A 27,625-nucleotide genomic window follows, 5' to 3' on the forward strand; every position below is an offset into this window, starting at 1 on the left:
ACTCCAGGGATGGGTATCTCATTGGGACATTCAGAATTGTGAGCTAGAGTTCTGGTCTACATTTGCAGATATTATCCCAAGTGGAATTTGAATCCTGCACCTTCTGACTCAGGAGTGAGAACATAGAACATTATAGCACAGAACATGGAAGGGTTAGATTGTTCTTAGAGTATGTTAAAGGCTGTTCTGACCTTTTAACCTCCTCTAAGATCAATCTAACCCTTCTTTCCTACATAGCCCTTCATTGTTCTATTATCCATGTACCTATCTAAGAGTTTCTTGAATGCAATCTACCTCTACCACCACATCTGGCTGGACAATCCACGCACCCAGCACTCTCTGTGTAAAGAACTTACCCCTGACATCCCTCCTACACTTCCCTCCAGTCGCTTTAACATTATGCCCTCTTGTATTAGCCATTTCTGACCTGGGACAAAGTTTTGGGTTGTCCAGCATATATAAGCACTAACCCAAAGCTAGTGCTTTGATCTGAGCCAAGTGTTTCCATTTCTCCTTTCAGCCATCCGGATCAAGAAACCAATTAAAACAAAGTTCCGTTTGCCAGTATTTAACTGGATGGCACTAAAACCCAACCAGATCAACGGGACTGTCTTCACTGAAATTGATGATGAAAAGATATTAGAGGTAAGCTGGGTGATTGACTTGTGTGCTTTCCCCCTCACCATCCCTGTGGTGCAGATGAGACCATGGGATGCAAGTTAAGTCGAGCCATAAGAACTGAGCAAGAGGCCTGGGACAAATGCTTGTTCACCATTGTCCCTGCCTGGCCCTACTGAGTAATACGATGTGCATGTTGAGTCTGAAATCAAAACAGCAAATGCTGGTAACCCTCAGCAGGTCAGGCAGCATCTGTGGAATCAGAATTAATGCCTTGAGTCAAATCATCTTTCGTTATGGTTGTTATAGTTGACTTTGTTCAATCTTCATTGCTCTTTTGGACAGTAGTCACTTTCCCCGTTTATTCTGCTCCCCTGTCTAGACCATCAACCTTGATAGCCCAAGGATTGTTCCACGTGGGTTTGATACTTTGGCTAGATGTTGATTTTTAAGCCATGTAAAAGGACGATGGGAGCCATAGGAGCAAAGAGGACAATGAGATTAAAGTGCAGCAAGAAAGATATTGCAACTGTATCTCTGGCAAGATTGGCTCAGAATGGATGAAGAGCTAGAACTTGCAGCTGCTTGAGATATTTAGCAGCATTTTCCAGAGTTGGTTGGTAGAAGGGGCATCGCTTTTGGGTTGCTGGGAGACATCATGCAATTCCTGACATCTATTCAGAGCTAAACCAGGCTTACACACACTGGAAGAAAGAACATTCTTTGATTACCAATGATACATCTGTGCAAGGACATCAGGCACTGGTTCTCTCCTACACATTTGATTCATTTGAAATGGAGGGAACTGAATGTTGGGGAGGTGTTTTCAACTGGGGATCTACACTCACGAACATACTCAGCCCAGAGTGCATATAGTGGAAGAATGTCTAACTTCAGCCAAAGTGAAATGTGAATGCCTTGATCAGGTTGAGCTTAGTTTAGAATATCCAACCACAATCTGTGACATTACTTTAACCGCACCCACAAGCACGGTAGAAGCTAATAAAACTGCAGGTGATGGAATCTGAAACAAAAACAAATGCAGGAAGAATTCAGTCATGGCAGCAACTGTGGAAAGAGAAACAAATTAATGCTTCAGGTCAAAGACCCTTCATATTTCTCTCGTTCTCAGTTCTAATGAAGGGCCTTTGACCTGAAACACTAACTGTTTCTCTTTCCACAGAGGCTGCTTAACTGGCTGAGTTCTTCCAGAATTTTTTTGCTTACGTATAGTAGAAACCAGGTTAATGAGATGAGCAATTAAGATGGCTTCTTATTAACTGCACATCCCCCCCACCCCCACCCGACCCCTCACTAGCAGGTTTGGGTGGGAGTCTTGAGGGGTAGAATGTAAAATGAAACCAAGAAAAGAAACTGAGCCAGCGTGTGAATATTAATTGCTTTAAACCATCAACTGCACATGAATCTCACTCCAGTCTGAGTGCTTGGGGCTATCATTGTGGAGTGAGCCTGTAACATTGTTAATTAGAATATAAAACTGTAAGATATAGGAGCATTATTAAATCAATGGGCTTAGTGTGTTTCCTCCACCATTCAATCATGGCTGATTTTTTTCCCAATCCCATTCTCCCCCTGATAACCCTTAACCCCCCTTATCAATCAAGAACCTATCAATCTCTGCCTTCAGTACACCCAATGACTTGGTCTCCACAGCCCTCTATGCAATGAAATCTTCAGATTCCTAACCCTCTGATTGAAGGAATTCCTCCTCATCTCTATTCTAAAGTCATGTCCCTTTACTCTGAGACTGTGCTCTATTCAAACCACCTTCTACTTGTTTATGCTGCCATGCTCCTCCTTCCATTGTCCTTTTCCTACTTTCTCAGCTCTGCCTTCTGGGCCCATGTTGTGCTCTCTGTGTCAGAGCTCCTCTCCCAAGGATCTCATTGTCTTCCTCCTGGCAGTTTTGATCAGGCAACTTCCATGTTTCTCCTTATCTAGGCCTTGGTAATGTTTTTGCCCAAACCCCAATCCCTCCTCTAAGTTTGAGCCCTGTCTTTCTATGCCGCTGCCTTGCTCATTCCCAGCCTAAACCCTAAGATTCTGTTTCCTAGCCAACTGCAAGCAATTCTGAAAAGCTCAGCCTCAGGCGTAGGGTGCTACATCCACAACTTCCGGCCTACTCAGAGCTAAATTCCAAGCCCATGTTTCTTCCATCCTAATGCCATCACCTTCTGTCCTTACCACCACCCTCTAATCTAGGCATCCCTATATCCCTCTCTCATGTTCTCAAGCTCCTATACTGTTATTTGCTCATTTGCCTTCCCTTCCACAGGCCCAATTTCCCACCAGGCAGGTTCCAACTTCCACGCAGCCTAGTCCTGTGCCCAGTCAACACTCTCCAAACAGCAAACATCTCCGCAGTCTGCCCTCTACCCGATCCTGGTACTTCCTTCAAATTTTTTGAGGGAGATGGACGCAGTGGGAGTGGAAGCAGGAGAAATGCCACAAAAGGACAGAGTGTCTTGCACAAAGGAGAAGTTATTAGAGTCATCTACTAAGCTGGAGCAGTGAAGGTGCCTTAGAGTTTCAGTGATAGAGAGAGTGAAGAAAGCTGGCCATATGTCCTGAGGAGAATTTAAGGATAGGGAGGCTCAGATTACAAAAGAGATTGCCTGTGAACAGGGGAGACCACTGCGTGTGAAATAATAATTAAGGTATTTATCCAATCACTTTGTGCTGTAGGAGCTTGACCTGGATGAATTTGAAGACCTCTTCAAGACGAAAGCCCAGGGACCCTCCATTGAAATCTCCTGTCAGAAAAGCAAAAGTGCGCAGAAAGCACTGAGTAAAGTGACGCTGCTCGAAGCCAACCGAGCAAAGAATCTCGCCATTACGCTGCGCAAGGCTGGCAAGACAACTGAAGAGATTTGCAGGGCCATTCAAATGTATGTTGTAAACCCTTCAGACCTCTTTAATTGTGTGAAGTGTGGGCTGACGACTGCTTGCATTTGCGTAATCGTTTTGCTGAACCTTCCCTTGCTCCACCCAATCCCTCTATCCAATCCAGGCCTAGCTCCCAATTTTCTGCCTGTATCTCTTTTGCTTGGAAGGCTTCAATACTTGTTTATCATTTGGGGGTGCTGGTGGGGGTAGGAATGGGACCAACTCCAAACAAATACTTCCAACATGAATTATCTTCTCCCTTGCCCCCACTTCTAATCCTGCCTTTGGCTTCTCCAGCTCCTAATCTGGCCCCTGCTGTCACAGCCCCATTTCTCCACCCTCTAATGTTCCCTCCAACCCCAATCCCTCCACCTCCAAAATCACTGCTGTCACTACTCCTGTTGTATTACCACCCTGCCACCATTCCCCTTGCTCCCACACAGAAGGGCACCATTCAGTCCACAGTGACTGCCCAAGCCCTGGGGTTATTGGGTGTGTAGAGTTTCAGCCACAGTCCTACTGGCTGCTCAAATCCTTGGCCCCATCCCGTTTCCATGGTCACCTTACACTAGTCGGCTTGAGTGGTTCGGCCCACAGACTCCCAACCAGCTCAGCTAACAGTAAATGTGACTGCATTTGACTGGATGTTGGAGCCACTGATTTTATTTCACGTCTTGGTCTTCTCCTGGCTCTCTGGTACATTTACCAGCCTGATGTGTCACCACCACGTGTCTTTTACTGTGCTGAGGTTTGATGCTATGTTAATTTGAAAGGCATTCAAATTTCCATGAACTTTAAAGAAACAGGTTTTTTCATTTCTAACGCCAGTTTTCTCTTCACCTGTGTTGTGACATCCCTTCCTCCACTTTCTCCAGAAGGCCGAGAGGATGCCTGCTCTCTGTGGGCTCTTTTCAATCACTCTTCAGCTGGATGTCCAATCTACTTATTGACCCTGCTATACGATCTCACTGAGCCTCGTTACCGATGAAGAATGCCATCTGGGTAGGATTACTTGCACCATTTAGCTGCAAGTGCGCCAAAGTTTCCAGGCATACTTGGGGAGGAGTGTTGTCACACTTATTTGCACAGTTCTAGTTGAAGAATTACCTCCCATGTGTGGCACCAACACTGGAGACCTCATGGGCAGAGCTTATGGGTACAGTGCAGGCAACCTTAGTGAATGTATGGGTTCTTTAGTGACTGTATGCCTCTACGCTCCGAAGTGGGCTCTTTGCCACCTCTAACTCACTTGGAAAATACTTACAAAGACTTGCTGCATGGATAGGCCAAAACCTTGCTCCAAGTGACAATGGCAAGAGTGATCCTTCCACAGGGCCATGCATGGTCCAAATCAGCCCTGAGGGTAGCTGTGCCAGAAGACAGGCAGGACTTTGTACTCTTGGAGGTCCCAGCAGAGCAGCAAGGAAACCAGGTGGCCCACTTCCTGGATAATATGGTGGGTCACACACTCTACATGTGGCACGAGTGGAGGGTTACAGGCAAGGTCATACAAGTGATTGATCTTCACTGAATGTCGAATGAAAGAAGCAAAAGCTCAGGAGTTACCCTTGGTGGTCTTACTGGATGGACAGTTCTCCTATTCAGAGGCCCTTCCTTTACTTAGCATGTTATTAGAGTCATTTTCATTTTATAGCAAGAAAATTACTATTGGCATGTGATAACCAAAGTAGGAATGATTTGTGGACGCATTAACAAGACCATCAACAAGTTCCAGTCAAAAAATACTAGACCCAAATTTTTACTGTGTGGGGATTTTCCTTGAAGTGTACTTTGTCCGCTGTGATAATGATTAATGAGAGCACTCCATGAGGCTAAAAGTTGGGTGGGAAGCTGTGTGGACACAGTGTTGGACTTCTACAGGATTTAACAATTGGTGGGTAGGGCTATTGTATACCAGGAGCTGCTGCTGCATTCTTCAATCTTTCTGCATTGCTACAACCTATGAGCCATCCTCACTAGTGTGACATGTGGATTTTGACAGTCCCTCTACAACGAGACCTCTCTGAAGCTGAGTATTGTGCTTGGAAGCATTCGTTTCAGCGATACTTGGGGAGTTTCGCAGTGAAGTGACACTCCCTCCCTCACCCCAGCCATTGCCCCTATTAGTCCAATCTTCCGAAGCGGGACAGCCCTGGAAATGGGCTGCAAGTTTGTCCTATTCTGCTTGAAGGTGGAAAGTGGCATTGGCGTTCCTCAGTGCCAACAGCAACTGCCACTTGGTGCCCAGTGCACCCTTCCCTAAAATGACGGGATGACTGGTTCAAAGCAAAGTGCTCATGCAATAACTGGGTCTGTGATTGCTGTCACAGTATTGGTGAGTCTTGCATCTGTTCTCAAGTGCAATGTACAAAGGGCGCAAAAATAACACCGGTGGGTACCTTAACCCTCTTTCTATTCAGAGAGCATTTGATTGGCTTTGGAAATGAGAGCATCATCTGTGTCCCAGAGGGAAACCGGCATTTATCTGCATAATTACAAGCCCATTGTCAAGTCTAAGCCATCACAGTTTGGGTGGGTACTCTTGGGTGACTCCCTGCACTCTTGGAAAGGCAAATAATCGCCACATGCGCCAAGTGAGGGTGCTGCAAAAAAAAACTAAACTAAACTCATGTGGGCTGGACCTCAAAAGTCAATTTGTCCTGCGTTTGCAAGCATAACAATGCCATGGCGAGAATATTGCGCTATATCAGCAAGCAGCCATTTTGTGCTGGGGACCATTTTGTAACGCTGGGTAAAAAATGTGGGCTCTGTGGCTCTCTTGAAATGACAGGTTTATGACGTGCATGAAAACAAATCCCACGCCCCCCACACTTGTCTCCCCTGTGTTATTTACAGGTGTAAAGACTTGTGATATGAATTTAGTTTTCTGGACTAAAGCATTGACTCCCCTCTTCCAGGTACGATTTGAAGACCCTTCCCCTCGACTTTGTGGAGTGTTTAAATCGCTTCCTACCCCTCGAGAATGAGGTGAAGCTCCTGAAGCAGTATGAGAAGGAGAGGAAGCCACTGGATGAGCTGTCCAACGAGGACCGCTTCATGATGCACTTCAGTAAAATTGAGCGGCTCCCCCAACGCATGACCATCATGACATTTGTTGGCAACTTCGTTGAAAACATCCAGATGTTAAATCCGGTAGGACTCCTTTACAGTATCTTGAGATCAGGATGGTGCTGGTGGGGTATTGTCGTTCTGTCATTCATCCCCTCCCCACACCCCCAACTTTCCCTTCCCCCTCCCTTTCTCTAACTCCCACCATTCCTTTCCCTTCTTCCCTTCCTGGTACCCACACCTCAGCTTTCTCTTTAGCTGTCACTTGTTGTGTTCAGGATGCCTTCGAGTCTGCATTAAAGTTAACCTTCCACTTCCTGGAGGACTCCCTCAAACAATAGTGAAACCCCCCCCCCCCCCACCCCCCATTTCCTTGGCTGCGTAAGTCTAGGGAATACACACTCCGGTCCTGCCAAACCCATGAGATTAGGAGATTAGGACGGTTCTCCCACTTGAAACCCCGGTTTGTCTGGATGCTGTGTCATTGGCTGCCCTGTTGCAATTCAGTGCCAAGAAATAACAGACAGCACACTGCATATGATTAAACGGATTATATTTGTAAATCTTAACTAAAGGGTTAGTAAAGAAAAGAAAGAAAAAACAAAATGGGTCCATTATAATTAAGCAGTCAAATGTGCACAAATTGGAGCTCAACTCTTCCCAAGAGTCATATTCACCGATCCTCAGTAGAACCTTGGCGCCTTGCTCCATCATGGTCCCCCCACTGGGTTGAATCCTATGACCGGTTCCCGCAAGCGTCTTCTCTGTTCATCTCCCGCTGAACAAAAGACCCCACTCACACCGGTGTCAGGCACACAACACAAAAACCCACTCCCCATCATTGGACGGCTCACGTTCCAAAGCACCCATTACCTCTAACCATAACCCAAACACTGCTTCTACAGAAAGACCATTACGTTACAGTGAAACCTTTCCCAGGGTCTTACAATAGTTTGAATTGTACTCGAGGACTCTCACTTTGTCTTTATCTTCCACATCCATCCCATGATCATATACCTTGATACCTTGCTGCCTCCTGTGAGCCTCAGCTACCCCTCAGATGACAGAGGCCCCTACTTGGAACTAACTTTCAGACACAAGGCATTTCCACTATTTTCAAAATTATCTGATAATCAGAGTCATTTAGATAATCCAAACACTTGAATTTACTTAAAATTTTTGGAAATGATTTGTTTGAAAACACATTTTTCTTCTGTAAGTTAAGTAAAACAAAAAAGAAGAAAAGCACATTTAACTCACTTATCTTTACAAAGAGTGCCAGTGATCATAATCAAATGAACAGGGCTACATTACATGCACCTGTTACAGCTGGCATAAAGTTGGGGTGCCTAGATACAAAGTGTATTTGGCCTGTCAGCTCAGTATGGTCAGAATCTGCCCCTGGGTTCATCATCTGACCTCCAGTGTGTTCTGTATTTTGGCACTGCAGGACAGCTGTGGAAATCTGACTCAGCTACAGAACTGCTGGCTAGCAGTCAGTGTGGAATGGTCTAATATAAGGTTTTATAATATGTGTGGAGATGTCCCATAAGATTTATTTGTTGTAATTTTTTTTCTTTTAGCAATTGAATGCAATCATAGCAGCCTCAGCATCTATTAAGACCTCACAGAAGTTGAAGGGAATGTTGGAGGTGAGTGTTTTCAGTACAATTGGCATGGGTAGTCTATGTGAAATTCCTGGGCAAATTTACCCAAACTCAGTTAAGAGGCACTGCTCCGCAGAAGCCATGCAATTCTGCCTGGAAAGGGTATATTTGATGGTCAGTTGCTGTCTGCTATAGTTACCATCTGCCTACGGCCAAGAAAGAAAGGGACTTGCATTTCTATAGCACCTTACGTGACCAGTGGTGGGCCTCAGGGATCTGTCCTGGGACCCTTACTTTTCGTGATTTTTATAAATGACCTGGATGAGGAAGTGGAGGGATGGGTTGGTAAGTTTTCTGATGACACAATGGTTGGGGGTTTTGTGGATAATGTAGAGGGCTGTCAGAGGTTACAGTGGGACATTGATAGGATGCAAAACTGGGCTGAGAAGTGGCAGATGGAGTTCAACCTGGATAAGTGTGAAGTGGTTCATTTTGGTAGGTCAAATATGATGGCAGAATATAGTATTAATGGTAAGACTCTTGGCAGAGTGGAGGATCAGAGGGATCTTGGGGTCCGAGTCCATAGGACACTCAAAGCAACTACGCAGGTTGACTCTGTGGTTAAGAAGGCATACATCAATTGGCCTTCATCAATAGTGGAATTGAATTTAAGAGCCGAGAGGTAATGTTGCAGCTATATAGGACCCTGGTCAGACTCCACTTGGAGTACTGTGCTCAGTTCTGGTCGCCTCACTACAGGAAGGATGTGGAAGCCATAGAAAGGGTGCAGAGGAGATTTACAAGGATGTTGCCTGAATTGGGGAACATGCCTTATGAAAACAGGTTGAGTGAACTCGGCCTTTTCTCCTTGGAGCGACGGAGGATGAAAGGTGACCTGATAGAGGTGTATAAGGTGATGAGAGGCATTGTTCGTGTGGATAATCAGAGGCTTTTTCCCAGGGCTGAAATGGTTGCCACAAGAGGAAACAGGTTTAAGGTGCTGGGGAGTAGGTACAGAGGAGGTGTCAGGGGTAAGTTTTTTACTCAGAGAGCGGTGAGTGCGTGGAATGGGCTGCCAGCAACGGTGGTGGAGGCGGATATGATAGGGTCTTTTAAGAGACTTTTGGATAGGTACATGGAGCTTAGAAAAATAGAGGGCTATGGGTAACCCTAGTAATTTCTAAGGTAGGGACATGTTTGGCACAACTTTGTGGGCCGATGGGCCTGTATTGCGCTGTAGGTTTTCTATGTTTTTCTATGTTTCTATGACCCTATAATTTCCCAAAGTGTTTTGTGGCCAACAAACTCTCATTGACATGTAAGAGAGTGACCACTGCAGCCATATTGTACAAAGCACACTCCCACAGGCGGTAACTGATGCAATCATTATGAAGAGTTATCAGCACAGAAAGTGGCCACCAATGCCAAGTTCATACCAAAATTGATCCAGCCATTCCCCTACCCTCTTGGAAATGGTGACCATGGTTCTTTTGCTTCCACCCTGTAAGGTCAGACAGGGTTGAGGTTGAAGTACCATCTGAGAGCTGGCACCTCCAACAGTACAGCCACACCTTGGCACCGCTGCACTGGGAGCAGCTCCAACGCTGTCCCCAGGCTGGACGTTCGCAACAAGCGGTGCCAGAAGGCCGCAGGTGGAGGAAGGTAACCAACTGGTGCCTCAGGCCTACAATACATCCACCCCAGAGAGTGACTGTGACCTCCAAGAGCACAGTCTGAAATCACAGCTGCCTTCAATGCTGCAATGGTTTATACAGAACTCTTGTCTTTTTGTAAAGTTTACACACTGTAATGTTTCCAATAATGTTCCTACTTTTCCCCACCCCTCACTCCTGACAGATTATCTTGGCACTTGGTAACTACATGAACAGCAGTAAACGAGGAGCTGTGTATGGCTTCAAACTACAGAGCTTGGACCTGGTATGTACACTATCCCATTCACCCTCTCTGCAGCATTATGCACGTGATACCCTTGTTCTAAAGGCTGGTGTAATCTGCTCCATGTGGGTACTCTTTGTTAATGTTGTCATGTTTTAAGTGTACAATTTTGGAGAGTGCTCCAGCTCCATTCTAAGAAAATTGTGTAGTAGATTATGAAGGGACCTTAAAATCAGATTATGCAGAGATTCCCTCACTTGCTGTTACACTCTTTCTCCAGCATGGCTGACCTCCTTCCCTGTTGGCTATGGGCCTTGACAGGAGAGCCTTATGAAAGCAAAAGGCGGAAGCAGGGACAATGTGAACGTTTCTACTTTGGGCCCAAAATGTGGGTCATCTGACTCGGCAGGCATGTGACTTCAGTGAAGACCAGCTGAGTCTTCAGCCTTGTGTCAGAAGAGAGCCTGAGGCGGCACAGCATCTTGTCTCCGGCACAAGCTACCTGGGTGTTATCAGCTGTTTTTGAGTAGCATTCAGGTCTGTAGAGAAGCCCCACAGGGGAGAGAGAGATTAAAGGAGAGCTAGAGAGACAGAGACTGCGACAGGAACCATTTCACCAGCCGGACTGGGTCAAACTTCACAGTTTCTGGAGACATAAAGGCAGACTTGTCATTGCCTGATTCCCCCCCCCCCCTCCCCCTTCAGGACAAACATACATAACTTGGCCTAAATATAGCAACTCAGTTAATCAAAATCACATTCCTTTCATTTGTGTTCTGAGCATTACCGACTGAAACAGGATGTGCTCCCCAACTGTTTATTTCGTGCACCAGAGTGTTAAAAACGCATCCAAGTCTTTGCCAATATTTTAGTCTGTGATCAGCACATTTTCAAGGGGGCTGTACAAAACACAGAATGCTGGAAATGGTTCATACAGCATCTAACTGTGGAAGAGTGGGCAGGGTGCAGGCAGATGATTTTTTCATGGATATTGCTTATGTCCCTTTTACAGAAGTTAGCTGTTTCCTGATCTTTTTCTACTTTAGGTTATCCCTTGTAACTTCTTTCCAACACCCAGGCAGGTCAAGGGGCTGATTTAGTCAATACCTTCAAAATGTGCCCAGGCCTTTGGTATAATCATATATAAGTAGAGCTCAGCCAGATGTGGAAACAGAGGGGAGTGAAAATCAGAGACTCTGCTACTCCCGCCCTAACCCCATCTCTTACCAAAGGCTGAAAGACAAATGATGAAAATCAAGAAAGTAACAGCAGATGCTGGAAATCTGAAATAAAAATAGAAAATGCTGTGTATCAGGCAATATCTGTGGAAAGAGGAGCAAAATTACTTTTGCAACTCTAAGACTCATTGTTGAAAGTTCCAATTGAAAAACAGTTGGAGCTTTCGAGACCTCAGCTCAATTGATTTATTCCAGTCCAGATGAAGGGTCCCAGCCCAAAACAGTGACTGTCCGTTACCCTTCACGGATGCTGCCTGACCCGCTGAGTTCCTCCAGCAGGGTGTTTGTTGCTCCAGATTCCAGTATCGCAGCCTTGCGTGTCAAGCAGATTTTCCTTGTTGGTTAGTGGGAATCAAGGATATGTAACAAGGTCTGGAAAGGCCGCGTGGTAGGCAGTGGATAGCGTAACATTATTACAGTACCAGTGATCCGGGTTCAATTCCACCACCGTCTGGGAGGAGTTGATATGTTCTCCCCGTGACCTCGTGGGTTTCCGCCCACAGTTCAAAGACATCGGGTTAGTCCATTAATTGCTCAGCAGGCTGGTAGGGCCTGTTACCATGCTGTATCTATAAATAAATAAACAAAAAAGTAAAATGAAGTCATGGCACAGATCACTGTCTGTGAGGAGTTTGTACGTTTTCCCCATGACCATGTGGGTTTCCTCTGACAGTCCAAAGATATTCTGGTTGGTAGGTTAATTGGTCAGTGTAAATTGTCCTGTGATTAGGCTAGGGTTAAATTGGAGTATCGCTGGGCAGCGTGGCTCAAAGGGCTGGAAGGGCCTATTCCACACTGTATCTCAATAAATAGACAAATCAGCTGTGCTCTAGCTCAATGACAGAACAGACTCTGGGGTCTTCTCCTTATAGATGCTGGCTGGCCTGCTGTGTTCCACCATTTTGTGTGTGTTGTTTGAATTTCCAGCATCTGCAGATTTCCTCGTGTAGTCTCTGGGGGCTGAATGGCCTCCTTTGCTTCCCTTGCCAGTGCAATACCCAGTTATATCAGAAGTAGTTTATTTTCTATTTCTTTCATACTTTATTTTCTTTCCACTAAGATATTTTTTTGAAATCTGTTTCTGTATAAAATATTTTTAAAGTGCCTCTTTTCCACATGATTACAGCAACAAGCTAGTTTAAATGATACTGTGTTTGCCAGTTGGCGGTATGTCATCTTCTGTTGGCAGTCATTAGAATCCAAGAACATTTCTATGAAAAGAGCTTAACTGGATGGTTAGTCTTTGCTGAGTCCATCTTGGAGCCAAAAGACTACTGTGTAGACCTCACCCCACACTCTCAAAATATTTGATGGTCAAGTTTGTGCTGCTGTTTAAATTAGGAATGATGTCATGCAGCTCAGAAGCAAACCATTTAGCCTACCAGTTCCTTGCCAACACCAAGTAGTCAGCAGAACTCATCCCATTTACCAGCATTTGATCCATAGCCTTCTCTGTTTTGATGATTCAAGTGCTCGTCTACATTCTTTGTAAATGTGTGAGGGTCTCTGCCTCCACCACCCCCTCAGGCAGAGTGTTTAAGATTCTTACCACCCGCCCCCCACTCTGGGGGAAAAGATCTTTCTCACAGTCCATCTAGAACTCCCGTCCCTTAGCCTAACCCATTGTTTTAGATAGGCGTGCTCTGGAGAAGGATTTCTTACACCCTACAAAATTTTGAATATTGTCATCAGGTACCCCCTCCAACAAAAACAAACCCAGCCTATCTAGTTTCGCCTCTTAGGTTGATAGATTCTTGATTGGTCAGGGCATGAAGGCAGGAGATTGGGCCGAAGAGGGAAAATGCATCAGCCATGATGAAATGGCGGAGCAGACTCGATGGGCCAAATGGCTGAATTCTGCCCCTATATCTCATGGTCTTACTGAAATGTACCTATCATACTAGGAATATGGTAGATTATTGGTTGTATCACTGGGCTGTTCATCACCATAGCAGCTGAATCAGAATCAGGTTTATTATCACTGACATATATCATGAAATTTGTTGTTGTGTGGCAGCAGTACAGTGCAATACATAAAATTTACTATAAATTACAATATGATATATACAATATATTAAAAAATTAAATAGTGAGTTGTAAATTTTAAGAAATCCATTCTGTAATCATTGCAAAAGCCCATCTGAGTTGATTTGTGGCCTTTAGAGAAGGTTAACTACCAAGCTCACCCACCCTGGCCTTTTTGTGATTCCAGACCGTTAGTAACGTGTTTGACTGCAAACTACTCTCTGAAATGTCACCGCATACCACTCAGCTCCTGGAATGATAAATAGTAATAAATTCTGGCTCATCCTGATATTACTAACAAAATTATTGAAGTGCTGTGCCAAGTCTTTGAAGTTGTTTTTGCATTCTGGGGTGTTTTACGTCTGGTGATCCAGAGACACTAGTTCAAATCCAATCAGAGGAGCTCGGGAATCCATATTAAAGTCACAAATTAAATCTGAAATTTAAAAAAGAATCTCAGTAATTTTAACTATGAAGCTACTGGGATGTTATAAAACCCTATGTAGTTCGATAGTGCCCTTCAGAGAAAAATATCTCTATTCCGGCCTAAGTGTGGAGTTGGCTTCTAACCACCTGCCCAGTTTAGGGGCAATCAGAGATAGAAAATAAATGGTGGTATTACGAGTGATATCCACACTCTGTGGATGAACAGCAACCAGAAAACTCTGGTGAGAGAGTGGGGTCTGTAGGCATCACTCTTGGTTTGAGATGGAACAAGCCAATGTTCATAGAGTCTCCCTTCAGCATATTTCGGTTCATGTGGCAGTTTTGAGGAGGAGCCATTTCCAACTTTAAGATAAGCTGCAAGTCCAGGATGGGGGATGAGGGAAGGTGAGGGCTGTTGTGGGGGAGGCACCCGAAACAGTCTTCTCTAGGAAGCCCACAGTAGCTTACTTCTTCTGGTGGTGATATTGTGTCCTGGCCATTTAAGTTGGGCCCCTACTCTTCTGAGGCTGGTGGGCTTCTTATGCCTGAATTCAGACATGAAAAACACTCCTGATGTGTGGCAAAAAATCTCGACATCCGCACCCAGGCAGTACCAGACCCTGGGGAGGTACTGGTTCCCATTCTCGCTCTCGCACCATGGTTATTTGTGGGGTTGGGGTGCAGCATCCTTTGAGGTGGAGGGTCAACTTGGCTCGAGCAGGGAAGTGATTGCAAGGTAGAGTGCTGCTTCTTCTCCCAATAGCAGTCTGATGTTTGTCAAGGGTGTCCAGTGAAAAGGAATAAAAGCCAAAGCTATTCTCTATTGATTTTGAATTTTTTGCCCAGCTCTCAGATACTAAATCCACGGATCGCAAGCTGACCCTGTTGCACTACATTGCAATCATTGTAAAGAGGAAGTACTCCAACATCGCCACCTTCTGGAGTGAGCTGCACTACATTGAGAAAGCTGCCTCAGGTTTGTGCCAATTTTCTTCTCCAGCTGTCTCCTATCAACAGGAGATTGGCAGAATTCGACTTCTGTCGGCTGTAGGCTCCTTCACAATACTGTCGTTCAGTGAGGCAGGTAAACAGGATAGAGCTTTTCACCAGGACATCCTTTACTGATGATGAACAACACCCAACAAAAAGCAGCAGCTGGTACAGCATATATCAAAAGTAATGTCACATTGTGCACAACAATACACACTGCTCAGCTTTCCCTACCAAAAGGGATAAATACAACATAACTCACATCTTACTCTATAAAGTTAACCATTCACATACAGTATACAATTATGCAAACAATTAGAATTCAATTCAATTCAAGTTTAATTGTCATTCAACCATACATGAGTACTTATGAATACAGCCAAATGAGACAGTGTTACTCCGGGGCCAAGGTGCTAAACGTCAGACCAACACAAAGTCACACACAGTACAAAGCACACATAGCACGTATAAGATAGCAAGATACAGCCGCGCAATAATATAGTCCAGACTTGAGCCATCCGATGCCGCAGAAATCTGTATTTCTCTCCTTAAGGTGGAGAGTCAACTACGCTCAAGCAGGGAGGTGATTGCAAGGTACAGTGCTGCTGCTTCTCAATGTGATACCCCAAAATCTCAATGTGAATCTTAAGACAACCACATTAGAGCTTGTCTTCTGCTGAGCGAACACTGGAGGGCAGCACGGACTCCAGCCTGGACGCCACACCACACCGCCCCTGGTGGAGCGCACTAGCTCCAATACCTCTCTCCTGATATTCTCATACCTTCACGCTCAGCACCTGTAACATTACTAAAACTCTGCAGCATGGTAACATAGCAGTTAGCATAACACTATTACAGCGCCAGTGACCCAGGCTCAATTCCACCGCTGCCTGTAAGGAGTTTCTATGTTCTCCCTGTGACCACGTGGGTTTCCTCTGGGTGCTCCAGTTTTCTCCCGCCTTCCAAAGACATACGGGTTAGGGTTAGTAGATTGTGGGAATGCTATGTTGGAACCGGAAGCATGACAATACTTGCGGGCTGCCCCCAGCACATCTTCGTACTGTGGTGGCCTTTGACGCATATAATGCATTTCACTGTTTTGATGTTTCAATGTACATGTGACAAATAAAGCTAATCTCTTTAAACTTTGACGTGCTGGAAATCCAAAGCAATACACACACAGTGCTGGAAAGACTCAGCAGGCCAGGCAACATCTATGGGAAGGAATATATAGTCGACATTTTGGGCTGAGGCCCTCCTTCAGGACTGAGAAGGAAGGGGGAAGATGCCAGAATAAAAAGTTGGGGAGAGGGGAAGGAGGCTGGCTGGAAGGTGATAGGTGAAGCCAGGTGAGTGGGAAAGGTCAAGGGCTGGAGAAGAAGGAATCTGATCAGAGAGGAGAGTGGACCATAGAAGAAAGGGAAGGAGGAGGGGACCCAGGGGAAAGTAACAGGAAGGTGAGAAGAAGTAAAAGGTCAGAGTGGGGAATAGAGGAAAGGGAGGGGGAGCTTTGTTTACCAGAAGGAGAGATCAATATTCATGCCATCAGGTTGGAGGCAACCCAGATTGCTTTTCCACCCTAAGGGTGACCTCATCTTGGCACAAGCGGCCATGAACCGACATGTTGGAACGGGAATGGAAATGGGAATTAAAATGTTTGGGCTCTGGGAAGTCCCACTTGTGGCAGATGAGGTGGAAGTGCTTGGCACACTGTATGTAACAACATTGTACTATATACGCTGGATGCAGATAAATTCAATTAACTTCACATATGATAAGTCTTACATCTTGTACTAAAGAGTTATTTCACCATACAAATTATTGAATACTCTACAATACTTGTACTTCTCCACATCAATTGGAATTCCCAAAACCTAACAAAGACCACTACCCCATTAACTACAATAATAATTGCAATTACAAATTGTTTGCAAGATGTGCATGATGGTAGAGCTGCTGCCTCACAATCCCAGTGATCAACATCCCATCCTGATCTCTGGTACAGTCTGTGTATTTTGCACGTTCTCTCTGTGAGTACATACATTTCCTCTGGGTGCTCCAGTTTCTCCCATGTCCCAAAGATGTGCAGGTTGGTAGGCTAATTAGTCACTGTAAATTGTCCCTAGACTGTGGGTAGATGATGGAGTGTAGGGGGAGTTGATAGGAATATGGATAAAATAAGATTGGATTAGAATAAACAGATGGTTGATAATCAGCAGAGATTCAATGGGCTGAAGGGCCTGTTTCTGTGCTGAATAACTTTATGAACTCTTTATATTCTAAAAGACCCCTGTACATCAGTGAGACCCAATGTAGATTGGGAGACCGCTTCGCTGGGCATCTACGCTCCATCCGGCAAAACAAGCGGGATCTCCCAGTGGCCATCCATTTTAATTCCACTTCCCATTCCTATTCCGATATGTCCACCCATGGCCTCCTCTACTGTCGTGATGAGGCCACACTTAGGTTGGAGGAACAACACCTTATATTCCGTCTGGGTAGCCTCCAACCTGATGGCATGAGCATCAATTTCTCAAACGTCCAGTAATGCCCCCCAACCACCCACTCCCCCTTCTCCATTTCCCATCCCCTTTTCCCTCTCTCACCTCATCTCACCAATTTACTTCCCAGCTCTTTACTTCATCCCACCCCCACTAGGTTTCACCTATCACATTGTGTTTCTCTCTCCCTTCCCCCCCCCCCCCCCACCTTTTAAACCTACTCCTCAGCTTTTTTTCTCCAGTCCTATCGAAGTGTTTCAATTGTACTCTTTTCCATAGGTGCTGCCTGGCCTGCTGAGTTCCTCCCCATTTTGTGTGTGAAACTCAACAGTAGCAATTTCCAACTTGTCTTGCTGATTCCCACCTTCTTGACTTCAGGCCCACTTTGTTCCAGAACGAAACTCTCACTATTGGCTCTTCATGGCCTTTCCTTTCCTCCGCTGATCATTTCAAAGGCAGCAAGTCTCTGTGCTGCCTTTCCCGCTCAGGATGATTTCCAGTGAGTGCAATTCAGCCATCAGACTTCTTGGCCTCTCTAGCCATACTTTGGCCACAGTGTGTCAAGCTGGCATCAACTTAGCCGACCCTGAGGTCTTCAGACTTTACCTAGCAACGCACTCCTGCTGCAGATCATCCATCTCAACCACAGCCCGGTTCAGGCCACAGGGCAACTCCAAGAAGAGCAAAAGTCTTGTAATGTGATGGATATTCACTGTCAGGGGCCCAGGGCTTTTTTGTTAAGCTCAGCTTTCTAACACAGCAGCTGACTCTTCCAGGGGTCAAAGAGTTGTTTTAGAGTAAACTGAAGTCCCAACCAATATTTCTTGCTTAGCTTCTTGCTGTAAACAAGTACAGTTCTTAATATAAATTCCAAGAAATAATCAGTCTGAAGTTAAAAGAACAGCTTTGCGAACAAACCACGCTGTCTATAGAGCACAGACTGCTGGCCCACAGCATGGGATTGGCTGCTTAAGAGATGTAGTATAAAACAAAGGGGTTATATTGACTGGGCCTACATCAAACCAGCCAAAACCGGCTAAGTTATTTAGATAAGGGAAGCTTGCAGACCAGACTGATATAATCACTTAGCACATTGAATAGTTGATTTAGCGACAGAAGGTTTGTGTACTCTGAGAGGCAGCCCTCACAGTGTTAATTTTGGGTGTCTGGGATATCCATCCCCAGAAGCTTTTAAACTGTGTGTGTGAATTTCCCAGTGAAGGTATGTGAAAAATACTCTCACACGTGTGTGAAGTCATCAAGTGGCAAAAAACAGTATAAATGTCGGAGTGCAGTCTAGCTTGTCAGGAGTGGTCATGAAACAACAAGAAGAATGACACAAAGCCGGGGTGACTGGAATCCATTCCCCTGCCTCCAATTTCTGCAATGGGCGACTTGCTCGTCTCCAACTTATTGATATGTCCTTTTTGCTTATCAGGATTCTACCTGTGTTTTGGAAATAGTTTGTGACTTAGAAATGGTTTGTAATTTGGAAATCTTTTATAAGATAGAAATCCTTTGTGAGCTTTAAATGTGTCTTAAGAATTTTATCTAAATTTAAATGTGTATCACTAAAAATAACGAACTGTGTTTAAACTATATTGCTAGCTGGAATTATCTCCTCCCTGGTGTTGGGGGGGAGGACCCACCACTCAGATAGTGGATATTGGCAGCTAAAATTGTTATGGATGATAAACAGTGAAGTGGTCTAGCCTTTGAAGAGTAAGAGGCCACTGTAAAACCACCCATTAGCAAGGGCATTCATAGCTAACTAAATGGGAGAGGGCTTAAGATCTTCGTTTGAGTTCAGAGCTTCACAGACAGCAAACCCAATACCGTCACAATAACCAATACAACCATCCTCCAGGGACCCGTGCAGTGTCTCCCCTCTCGACAGCATCCTGCCCCAGGAGGGCAAGCTGCGCCCCCCCCCCCCCCCCCACAGCAGAACTCTCCAAGCTAATGGAAAAGGTGTCAGTCCAACACCCCATATCGAGCTCCTCAAAGTCGCAGCCATTGTGCTAACAGCTTTCAATGGCCTGCACTGCTTGCTGCCAAGGATTGTGACAACTCCCATCATGCAGAAAAGGTCACTGTCTGCACTGTACACTCGACTCAAATGACTTAGCAGGGGCTGCCCGTCACTCCAAGGCACCTCACCTCGGTCGCTATTCTTGGCGGCCTTGCCACTGTGTTCCTTTACTTTTCTTCATCTTGGGCTGGCCTCCATGGCTTCACTCTCTGCCCGTGTCTTCCTGAATTGTATAGCAGCACTTGGCTGAGTTACCCTACAGCACAGTAACATTGAATGGTCAGTGCTGCGTATTCCAGTGTTTCATAAGCACTCATCAGCACTGTGGAAAGCTTATGTTTCAATTAATATTCCCAGGATGGGGAATATTTCCATTCCATATGGTGTGATGTAATTCCAGGGCAGCCTTGACTCCACACCGTTAGATCACCATTCTATCTCTTGCGTTGGCAATCATTGTTCTGACCCAACTCCTGACTTCCTCCTTTAAAAAAAAACTACTTGCATTTAATTTTTCCCCTAACTTGACAGCCCATGCTACCTCCTGCTCTTTGGCAGGGCTCTCTTCACTCACCAACTGTATGGATGCCAGGCCAGTGCTATCTGTACCACAATCATCTCTCTCACTTTGTCAGAGAGAATTGCCTGTCTCCACCAAGCTTTCCTCCACTTTAGCTTCCCTTCCCAGATGATGGAATAGTTGTTACTGATTTCTCATTTGCCTTGGTGCACTGTTAGTGCTGGCGGTCCTGGTGTGGCCACGTTGCAAGCCCAAGTCTTCTTGGCACCTCTGGAGCCCACTGACCAGTGGTAGGCTTAGACAAAGCTGATGTACCCCACAGTTATGTGTCTGAAGGATGCTTTTAAGCACACAGTCCTCAACTCAGATAACTCAATCTGAGGAATGAAGCATGGAGCACAGAGGAACATCTGGTGAAACTTTTGAAATGCCTGCTTCGCTGCCGCTGCTACTGTGCGATCGGAAAATCTCCGGGAGGAAGGCCCCAAATCCTCGGCTTTGCCTGTTGCTTGGCGGCCGGGGCTGGGGTCGAAGTGCTCGGCAGAGATGGTGCTCGGTGCTCAGTGTCGGAGGGCTGGTCGGAGGCTCGAAGTTTTCGGATGGACTCAGAGTTGGCTGTGGTCAGGTGCTTCCAGGGGCCTGTATCGGCAAGCTGCGGCGCTGGAGGTTCATGGCAGGAAGAGTTTTTCTTCCTTCTACCGTCTGCGTGAGATGATGGGCTGTCAGGACTTTGAGACTTTTTACCGTGCTGTGGTCTGCTCTTTATCAGATTACGGTATTGCTTTGCACTGTTGTAACTATATGTTATAGTTATGTGGTTTTTGTCAGTTAGTCTTTTATCAATTATGGTATTGTCTGCACTGTTGCAACTAAATGTGAACTATAACTATGTGGTTTTGTGTAGGTTTTTGGTTGGTTGGGTGGTAGAGTTGGTCTCCTGACTTGGTGTGTCTGGGTAGTCTTGTTTTGTCTGGTGGGTTTGGAGCTCCTTTCCGGGGAACGTGCTAAGATGTTAGCACGATATTGATACGCAGCAGCCTCTCCGGACTCTGCATTGGGGATTACCAAACGTTATGTGGTTTTTCTTGTGTGGTCTGTTTTGTCGCGTGCTTTTTTTTGTGATATCATTCCGGAAACGTTGTCTAATTTTTTAACTGCATTGCATTTGTGGTTTCTAAATGACAATAAACTGAATCTGAATCTGAATCAATCCAACCAACATACACAAAATGCTGGAGGAACTTAACAAGCCAGGCAGCACCTTTGGAAAAGAGTAATCAGTCGCTGTTTCGAGCCAAGACCCTTCTTCAGGACCCAAAATGTCGACTGTATACTCTTTTCCACAGATGCTGCACCTGACCTGTTGAGTTCCTCTAGCATCTTGTGTGTGTTGCTTTGGATTTCTAGCATCTGCAGACTTTCTTGTGTTTGTAACTCGATCCAACTAATGTCCATGAATGCAGGTATACAGCTCTGGCCCACCATCATAGTAAATGATGGAACTCATTTGTTTCCATTGGCAACTCAACAGCCTATCTCCCTGAAAGTTGCAGAGTTCCTCTTCTGCAGCTGCCTCACAGTTTATTTGGCTTCAAGTCAAGTGCTTCCGGTATCCTCGGAGCATGTTGTACCCCAAACCCAAGAGACTACAAAAATGTGGCTGTCCATTTGCACCTTCTGTGACTGTTGGTTGCATCCTGAGGAAAGTTGTTTCATGCCTGGCACTGCCACCCTCATAGTCAACCTGCCTCAACTCTCCGATCCACCCGGTCTAGCAGTTCCTTCTCAGTCGACACACCAAACATTACTGTAAGGCCCGGACTAAGAAAGAAGGCTGTAAGTTGCACTTTATAGTGAATATTCTTATCCTGATTATATACAGTATTTACCTAGTTGGATGCATGCAGTTATTAACCTATAACCATCAAGCTCCTGAACTGTTGTGCATACCTTCACTCACATGAAATCTGAACTGATTCCACAATCTATGGACTCATTTTCAGGGACTCTACAACTAATGTTCTCAATGTTTATTTATTTATGTATTTATATGCATAGTTTATCTTCTTTTACACATTGGTTGTTTGTCAGTCTTTGTTTTATGTATAATTTATTTTCCTGCAAATGCCTGCAAGGAAATGAATCTCAGGGTGACAGGTACATACTTTGATAATAAATTTACTTTGACCTGTCAATTTTCTGAAATCTGTGGTGCTAGATTAAAATCAGAATTCTTACAGTATGTCCATGAAAGACCTCATCTAAGGTTTGTAGTACTATCAAACCCATTAGTATTTAGTAAACCTACTACTACTACTAATACTGTAGCTTCACTCTATTCTTTGTCCACTCCTGTGACTCTCAGGAACATCACCATCCATTCCATGTACAAAACAAATGGGTGCCTCGTCCATTTTTGTCACCAACCCATGCACTGCCTGCCATCGTTACTGCTCTGTCCAGAGACCCTGTTCCCCTTTCTTTCACCTCAGATTTCTGCCCAGCTGCTTCCTCAATATGCCTCGCAAACCCATTGTCATTCCAGTGTGCGTGGGTTAGTAAACAGGATATAGCATCTGGCCAAACATCCTTTATTGGTGGGGAACAAGCAGTTAACAACAATATATCAAATGTCATACCCCATTGCACATGTAGTTGTTAAAGGCGTATACACATTCAATATATTCTACAACTTTGCACAAATCTCAGAAGATGATGCTTGATATCTTTCTTGGGGTTGAAGAGGGTATTTGCTGTTACTCGCAAGCACAGTGCATTCAACATTGTACGTTGTTGATGGAACCAGCCATTTTCTTCTTGCATTGAACACTGGACCACCACCAGGAACCTTGTGGCAGTTTTGTTAATCCTTTTTCACACCAATCAAGTTTCCTGGTCCAATGCTTTTCCTTGCAAACTGCCTCTCAGTGCTCAGCAGTTTGAATGCAGTGATAGATTGCTTTCCACTTTGCCTCTCACTCAATGTCAGCAAGACCAAGGAGCTGATTATTAAATTCAGGAGGAGGAAACCGGAGGTGCATGAGCCAACCCTCATCGGGGGATCAGACATTGAGAGCGTCAGCAACTTTAAATTCCTCAGTGTTATCATTTCAGGGAATCTATCCTGGGTCCAGCTTGTAAGTGCCATTACAAAGGAAGCAGTGCCTCTACTTTCTTAGAAGTTTGCGAAGACTCGTCATGCCATCTAAAACTTTGACCAACTTCTGTAGATGTGTGTTGGAGTGTCTATTGACTGATTGCATCAGGTAAACACCAATGCCCTTGAATAGAAAAGTCTACAAAAAGTAGTGGACACGGCCCAGTCCATCACGGTAAAGCCCTCCCCACCATCGAACACAACTACATGGAGCATCACAGAAAAGCAGCATCCATCATCAGGGATTCCTGGCATCCAGGTCATGCTCTCAAGACCCTCACCACCAGTTATTACCCCTCAACCATCAGGCTCTTGAACCAGTGGGGATAACTTCACTCAGTGTCACTTGCCCCATCTCTGAACTGTTCCCACATCCTATGGGCTCACTTTTAAAGACTCTATAACTAATTTTTTCAATGTTTATTTATTACTATTTTTATTACTTCTCGTTTTACACTTGCATATTGGTTCTTTGTCTTGTTGATTCTGTTGTGCTTCTTGTATTTACTATGAATGCCCACAGGAAAATGAATCTCAGGGTTGTATATGGTGACATAGATGTACTTTGATAAACAATTTACTTTGAACTTTTGTGTCAGAGGCCTCCGTTCAGACCTGTTGCAGATGTGCACCTGGCTTTTCAATAGCTGGTTGACACTTTCCAATTTTGTGCATGGTGCTCCAGGCTCTGAGTGACTGAGTGGAGTGTTTCAACCATTTGTGCTTTGTTAGAGTAACATGGGACATCATAGCCTAATGCATTATATGATGACCGCCCTAGATGTCCTCACAATGAATCCAACTGGTTTTCAGGAAGAAATGAGTAGCTTTTGGATGGGAATTGCATCAAGCGTCTCTTTGAACTTCTTAGAGAGAGAGGGACGATACTACTCAAACCACGCTCTGATCTCATGGGGGCTTTCTTTGCCAACAGGACAGGCATTGATGGAGATGGCTTCTGGGTCCTTTCCTGACCATTTTATTTCCTCCTGCAGTTTCACTGGAAAATGTCCTATTGGATGTAAAGGAGATGAGCCAGAACATGGAACTGGTGAAGAGGGAGAGCAGTATGCATGAGCACAATGTGGTGCTGAAGGATTTCCTGTCACAAAATGAAGGGAAGTTGGAAAAACTGCAACGAGATTCCAAAACTGCACAGGCAAGTAGAATGTGCCACCAAGTATTCTTCCCACGTTAAGTTATATTTCCTGCACTCATGTTCTCAGCCTAGGGCTTTGAGTTCAGGTTCAGTGTAAGCCCTAAACACATAAATGGTTAGGATCTACTTTGTTTTAATTTTACAGCAGAATAGTTGCCATTAATATACTGAAAGGGGTTATGGTTTTTTAAAAATATATTGAATGAGAAGCTTAACCATCTACGTGGGATTCAAAGGATTCCTTCCCACTATTTCACATGTATCTAGCCAATGTTTATTCCTTGGCCAATTACTTCTGCTTTCTTGCATTATGAGACCTTAATGTGCAAAAGATAGCTGTCATGCCTTGTGAGTCAATTGAGCGATAACAATTCCAATGCTTTGTGGTGTGACTACTCTGAAAGCCCTTCTTCCCTTCCGACCTTGCCCCACTGACCCACAACATAAAACATCGATGGGCTGTGAATTCAGCCCAAAGCCTTGGGTGCTGCTGAATTGGCTTTATATGAGGAAAGGTCTTCCCTTTGTGTTCTCCCAGAGAAACCTGGTGTCTCAGGTTGGCTGGCAAAGATTAGTGGGGCAGTTGGAAGTTGAATTAAGGGATTGGGTGGTCAGCAATTAGGACGGGGAGGCGGGTGTCAGGTGCTGAAAGGACGTCGGTCCAGATGTGAGATTGCTGCATGGTGGAGGTAGGTCAAGAACACAAGCATGGGGATTGCGCTGGACTGTGGTGGAGGACCAGCCAAGTGACTTACTTACAGGGGTTGACCCGGGTTCGGCTCCAACTCCTGGTCTGTTGGCCTGCTCAGTTAGGACCCCTTTGAAAATACCGTAGGTCTGCTTGTGTGGCCCACAGCTGAAGATACTAAATTGGTGACAGAAACTGCTTTGAATGCCATATGACCATCCACGCGTTAGTACGTCAGGCGCATTGAGGATATGAAGCAAAATTTTGGTATTGAAAGAAATCAAGGGGAAAGTGGGTAAAGAGTTAAAGAGCAGATCGGCCTTGATCTCATTAAATGTGTAACAGTCTTGAAGGGCAGAATGGCCTCCTCCTGTCCCTATGTTTCCAATGCTGCATTCTAAATAGCTGATTACCAGTTAGATTGTTCTTGACTGTTAGTCTAACAGCACTTTATTCCATTTCCAATATTGCAAAGAAAATGAAACTTTCTTTAATGGCGCCCTGATGTTTCCCCTGAAGGTTTGCTCGCAGTCACCTCTTGGAAACGAATCTGTAATTTCTGGGGACTCCAGGGCATTCCGGGAGAGCTGACAAGCAATAGGAGGTGCTGCAGATTTCTAAGTTAGTTTGCTGTTAGTTTTTTTTTCACAAAAGTCACAGCACAAAGTGAACAATAGTCTGCTGAATCACACTCTGGTACAGGATATGTAAAATAAATTGTAAAGTGGGTGTTCCTCACTGTGGGTCCAGCAGAGAATCCTTGCATAACTCCTCACTGAAGGGTGGGAAGGGACGAGGATAAAATGGAATGTGTGGGAAAATGTTACAGACTTCAGAGAACTTGCAGCCAAGTTTTTAAATAAACATTATTGGTGAGAAAGTGAGGGAGAGACTGCAAAGAACACTTAAAAACAGCAGTGGAGAGGAGGTCATTAATTCTTGATATTTTGCAATAATGCCTAATTGCTTGACCCCCTAACCTTTAACCTTTCCTGGCAAGGGAGTGGAAGATGGCTGCTACGTTTGTTTTGAAGAATAAGGCTGACTACTGTTATAGCCCTAACTTCCTTTCTGCCCTGTACAGGAAGCATACAATAAAGTGGTTGAGTATTTTGGAGAAAATCCCAAGACTACACCCCCATCTGTGTTCTTCCCAGTCTTTGTCCGTTTTGTGACGTCCTACAAGGTAAGATCTTGGAAATGAAGTGCACTCTCTTTGTATCTGTTTACTATTGCCACATCTTCAAACAGTAGTTGATGGGTGGAGACAGACTTTTAAATGCCATCCAAACGTCAGGCAGCCATTGATTTGTTGCACAGAGGTTAATGAGGCTTTTGCTTTGGCATTATTTGTCCACCTGCCTTTTTAAGTTTTATGTGGCAATTCCCTACTTTGAAAACTGAAGCGACTTTTATCTAGCAGATGATGTGCCTGACATTATGGTGTGCCTTCACCTCAGACCGTCAGCTTGCATTACCCTGAAATAAAAAAATGGACTGTTTTCCCTTCTCCTCTCCCTTCCCTATTGATACCCTTTCTTCTGAGCAGAGAAGTTTAAGGGAAGATTTCATAGTGGCACTTAAGATTCTGAAGGGTGCTAATGGAGTAAGTGGGTGGTGATTTTCCACTGCCAGAGGACAGTGTGGTCATCAGAGAACACAGCTTCAATGATTTGGCAACAGGCTTGGAGGGAAACATCCTACCATGGCAAGTTGTGAGCTTTGACTGGCACGGTGTCGCAGCTCAAGGGACACGGGCTCAGTCCCGAGCTCCAGCGCTGTCTGCGTGGAGTTTGCTCGTTCGCCCTTTGACCGCGGGTGTGCCGGTTTCCTCCCACATCCCATAGACGTGTTGGCTGGTAGGTTACTTAGCTGCTGTAAGTTGCCCTTGTTGTGTTGGTGAGTGGTAGAATCTGGGGGTATTTGATGGGAATGTGGGGGACAATAAAAGCATTGGAATTAATGTAGGATTAGTGTAAGTCAATGGCTGGCATGGACTTGAAGGGCATGTTTCCATACCATATCTCTCTATGACTCCATGATGCTGCCAAAAAGAATAGTGGAAACTGAACTGAATTGAATTGACTTTATTACTTAAATCCTTCATATACATGAGGAATAAAAATGATTACGTTATGTTTCCGTCTAAATGTGCAACATTACAAACTGATACAGCATTAACTTTCAAAAGAGTATTGGCTAAGTAAAAAAGACAAAAATTGCAAGTTTCTGTGAAGAGCAGAGAAATTGGGATCCAATGGATTGCTTTTCACAGAGTAGAATGGGCGTGATGGGCCGAATGTCCCTCTCCTCTTTGCTGCAGGATTGTATGCAGGAATTCTGAGCTTTGATTATTGAGGAGAGGTCCAACAGTTTGACCACAGGAGGGACAGAATGAACGCCTCCACACACATCACTCCTAGCCACTGACGAGTGTCTGCGGAGATACAGAACAACGGAATGCTAAGATTGCTTCTCCCAATCTGTTTGCAGGAAGCAGAACAGGAAAATGAACTGAGGAAGAAGCAGGAACAAGCTTTGAGGGAGAAGATGCTTGCACAGGAAGCTAAGCTTCAACAGGACCAAAAGGTAAGCAACAAACTCACCTTAATCTCACTGTTGCACTTCGAGCCACACAAACCACTTGGACTGACCAGAGATAAGCGTGGGTTAAGGTCAAGAGGCAGGGACAGTGGGGGAAGGGGGTGGGGATAGAAGCAATCAACTTCAGGCACAGGAGGTCACTTGGGCTGATTACTTCCCAGGACTCCTGCTGGAATAGGCACTTGTAT

The 27,625-nt window shown here is 45.0% G+C and overlaps 1 protein-coding gene across 5 annotated transcripts in view; it reads left to right on the plus strand.

Moving 5' to 3' along the window:
- The window catches only part of LOC140741182 (formin-like protein 3), a 174,168-nt gene that overhangs the window by 133,023 nt on the left and 13,520 nt on the right, over positions 1 to 27,625 (plus strand). For all 5 annotated transcript variants that reach the window (XR_012102021.1, XR_012102020.1, XM_073071057.1 and 2 more), the window contains 9 exons: positions 521 to 645; positions 3,325 to 3,527; positions 6,444 to 6,678; positions 8,178 to 8,246; positions 10,059 to 10,139; positions 14,633 to 14,762; positions 23,982 to 24,149; positions 25,922 to 26,019; positions 27,327 to 27,422. Coding sequence is in view for 3 of the 5 variants with exons in the window: in XM_073071057.1 (XP_072927158.1) it covers positions 521 to 645; positions 3,325 to 3,527; positions 6,444 to 6,678; positions 8,178 to 8,246; positions 10,059 to 10,139; positions 14,633 to 14,762; positions 23,982 to 24,149; positions 25,922 to 26,019; positions 27,327 to 27,422 (1,205 nt within the window). In the remaining 2 variants the exon portion in view is untranslated. The remainder of the gene's footprint in view (positions 1 to 520; positions 646 to 3,324; positions 3,528 to 6,443; positions 6,679 to 8,177; positions 8,247 to 10,058; positions 10,140 to 14,632; positions 14,763 to 23,981; positions 24,150 to 25,921; positions 26,020 to 27,326; positions 27,423 to 27,625) is intronic.

Source organism: Hemitrygon akajei, chromosome 18 (genome assembly GCF_048418815.1).
Source record: "Hemitrygon akajei chromosome 18, sHemAka1.3, whole genome shotgun sequence".
NCBI lineage: Eukaryota > Metazoa > Chordata > Chondrichthyes > Myliobatiformes > Dasyatidae > Hemitrygon > Hemitrygon akajei.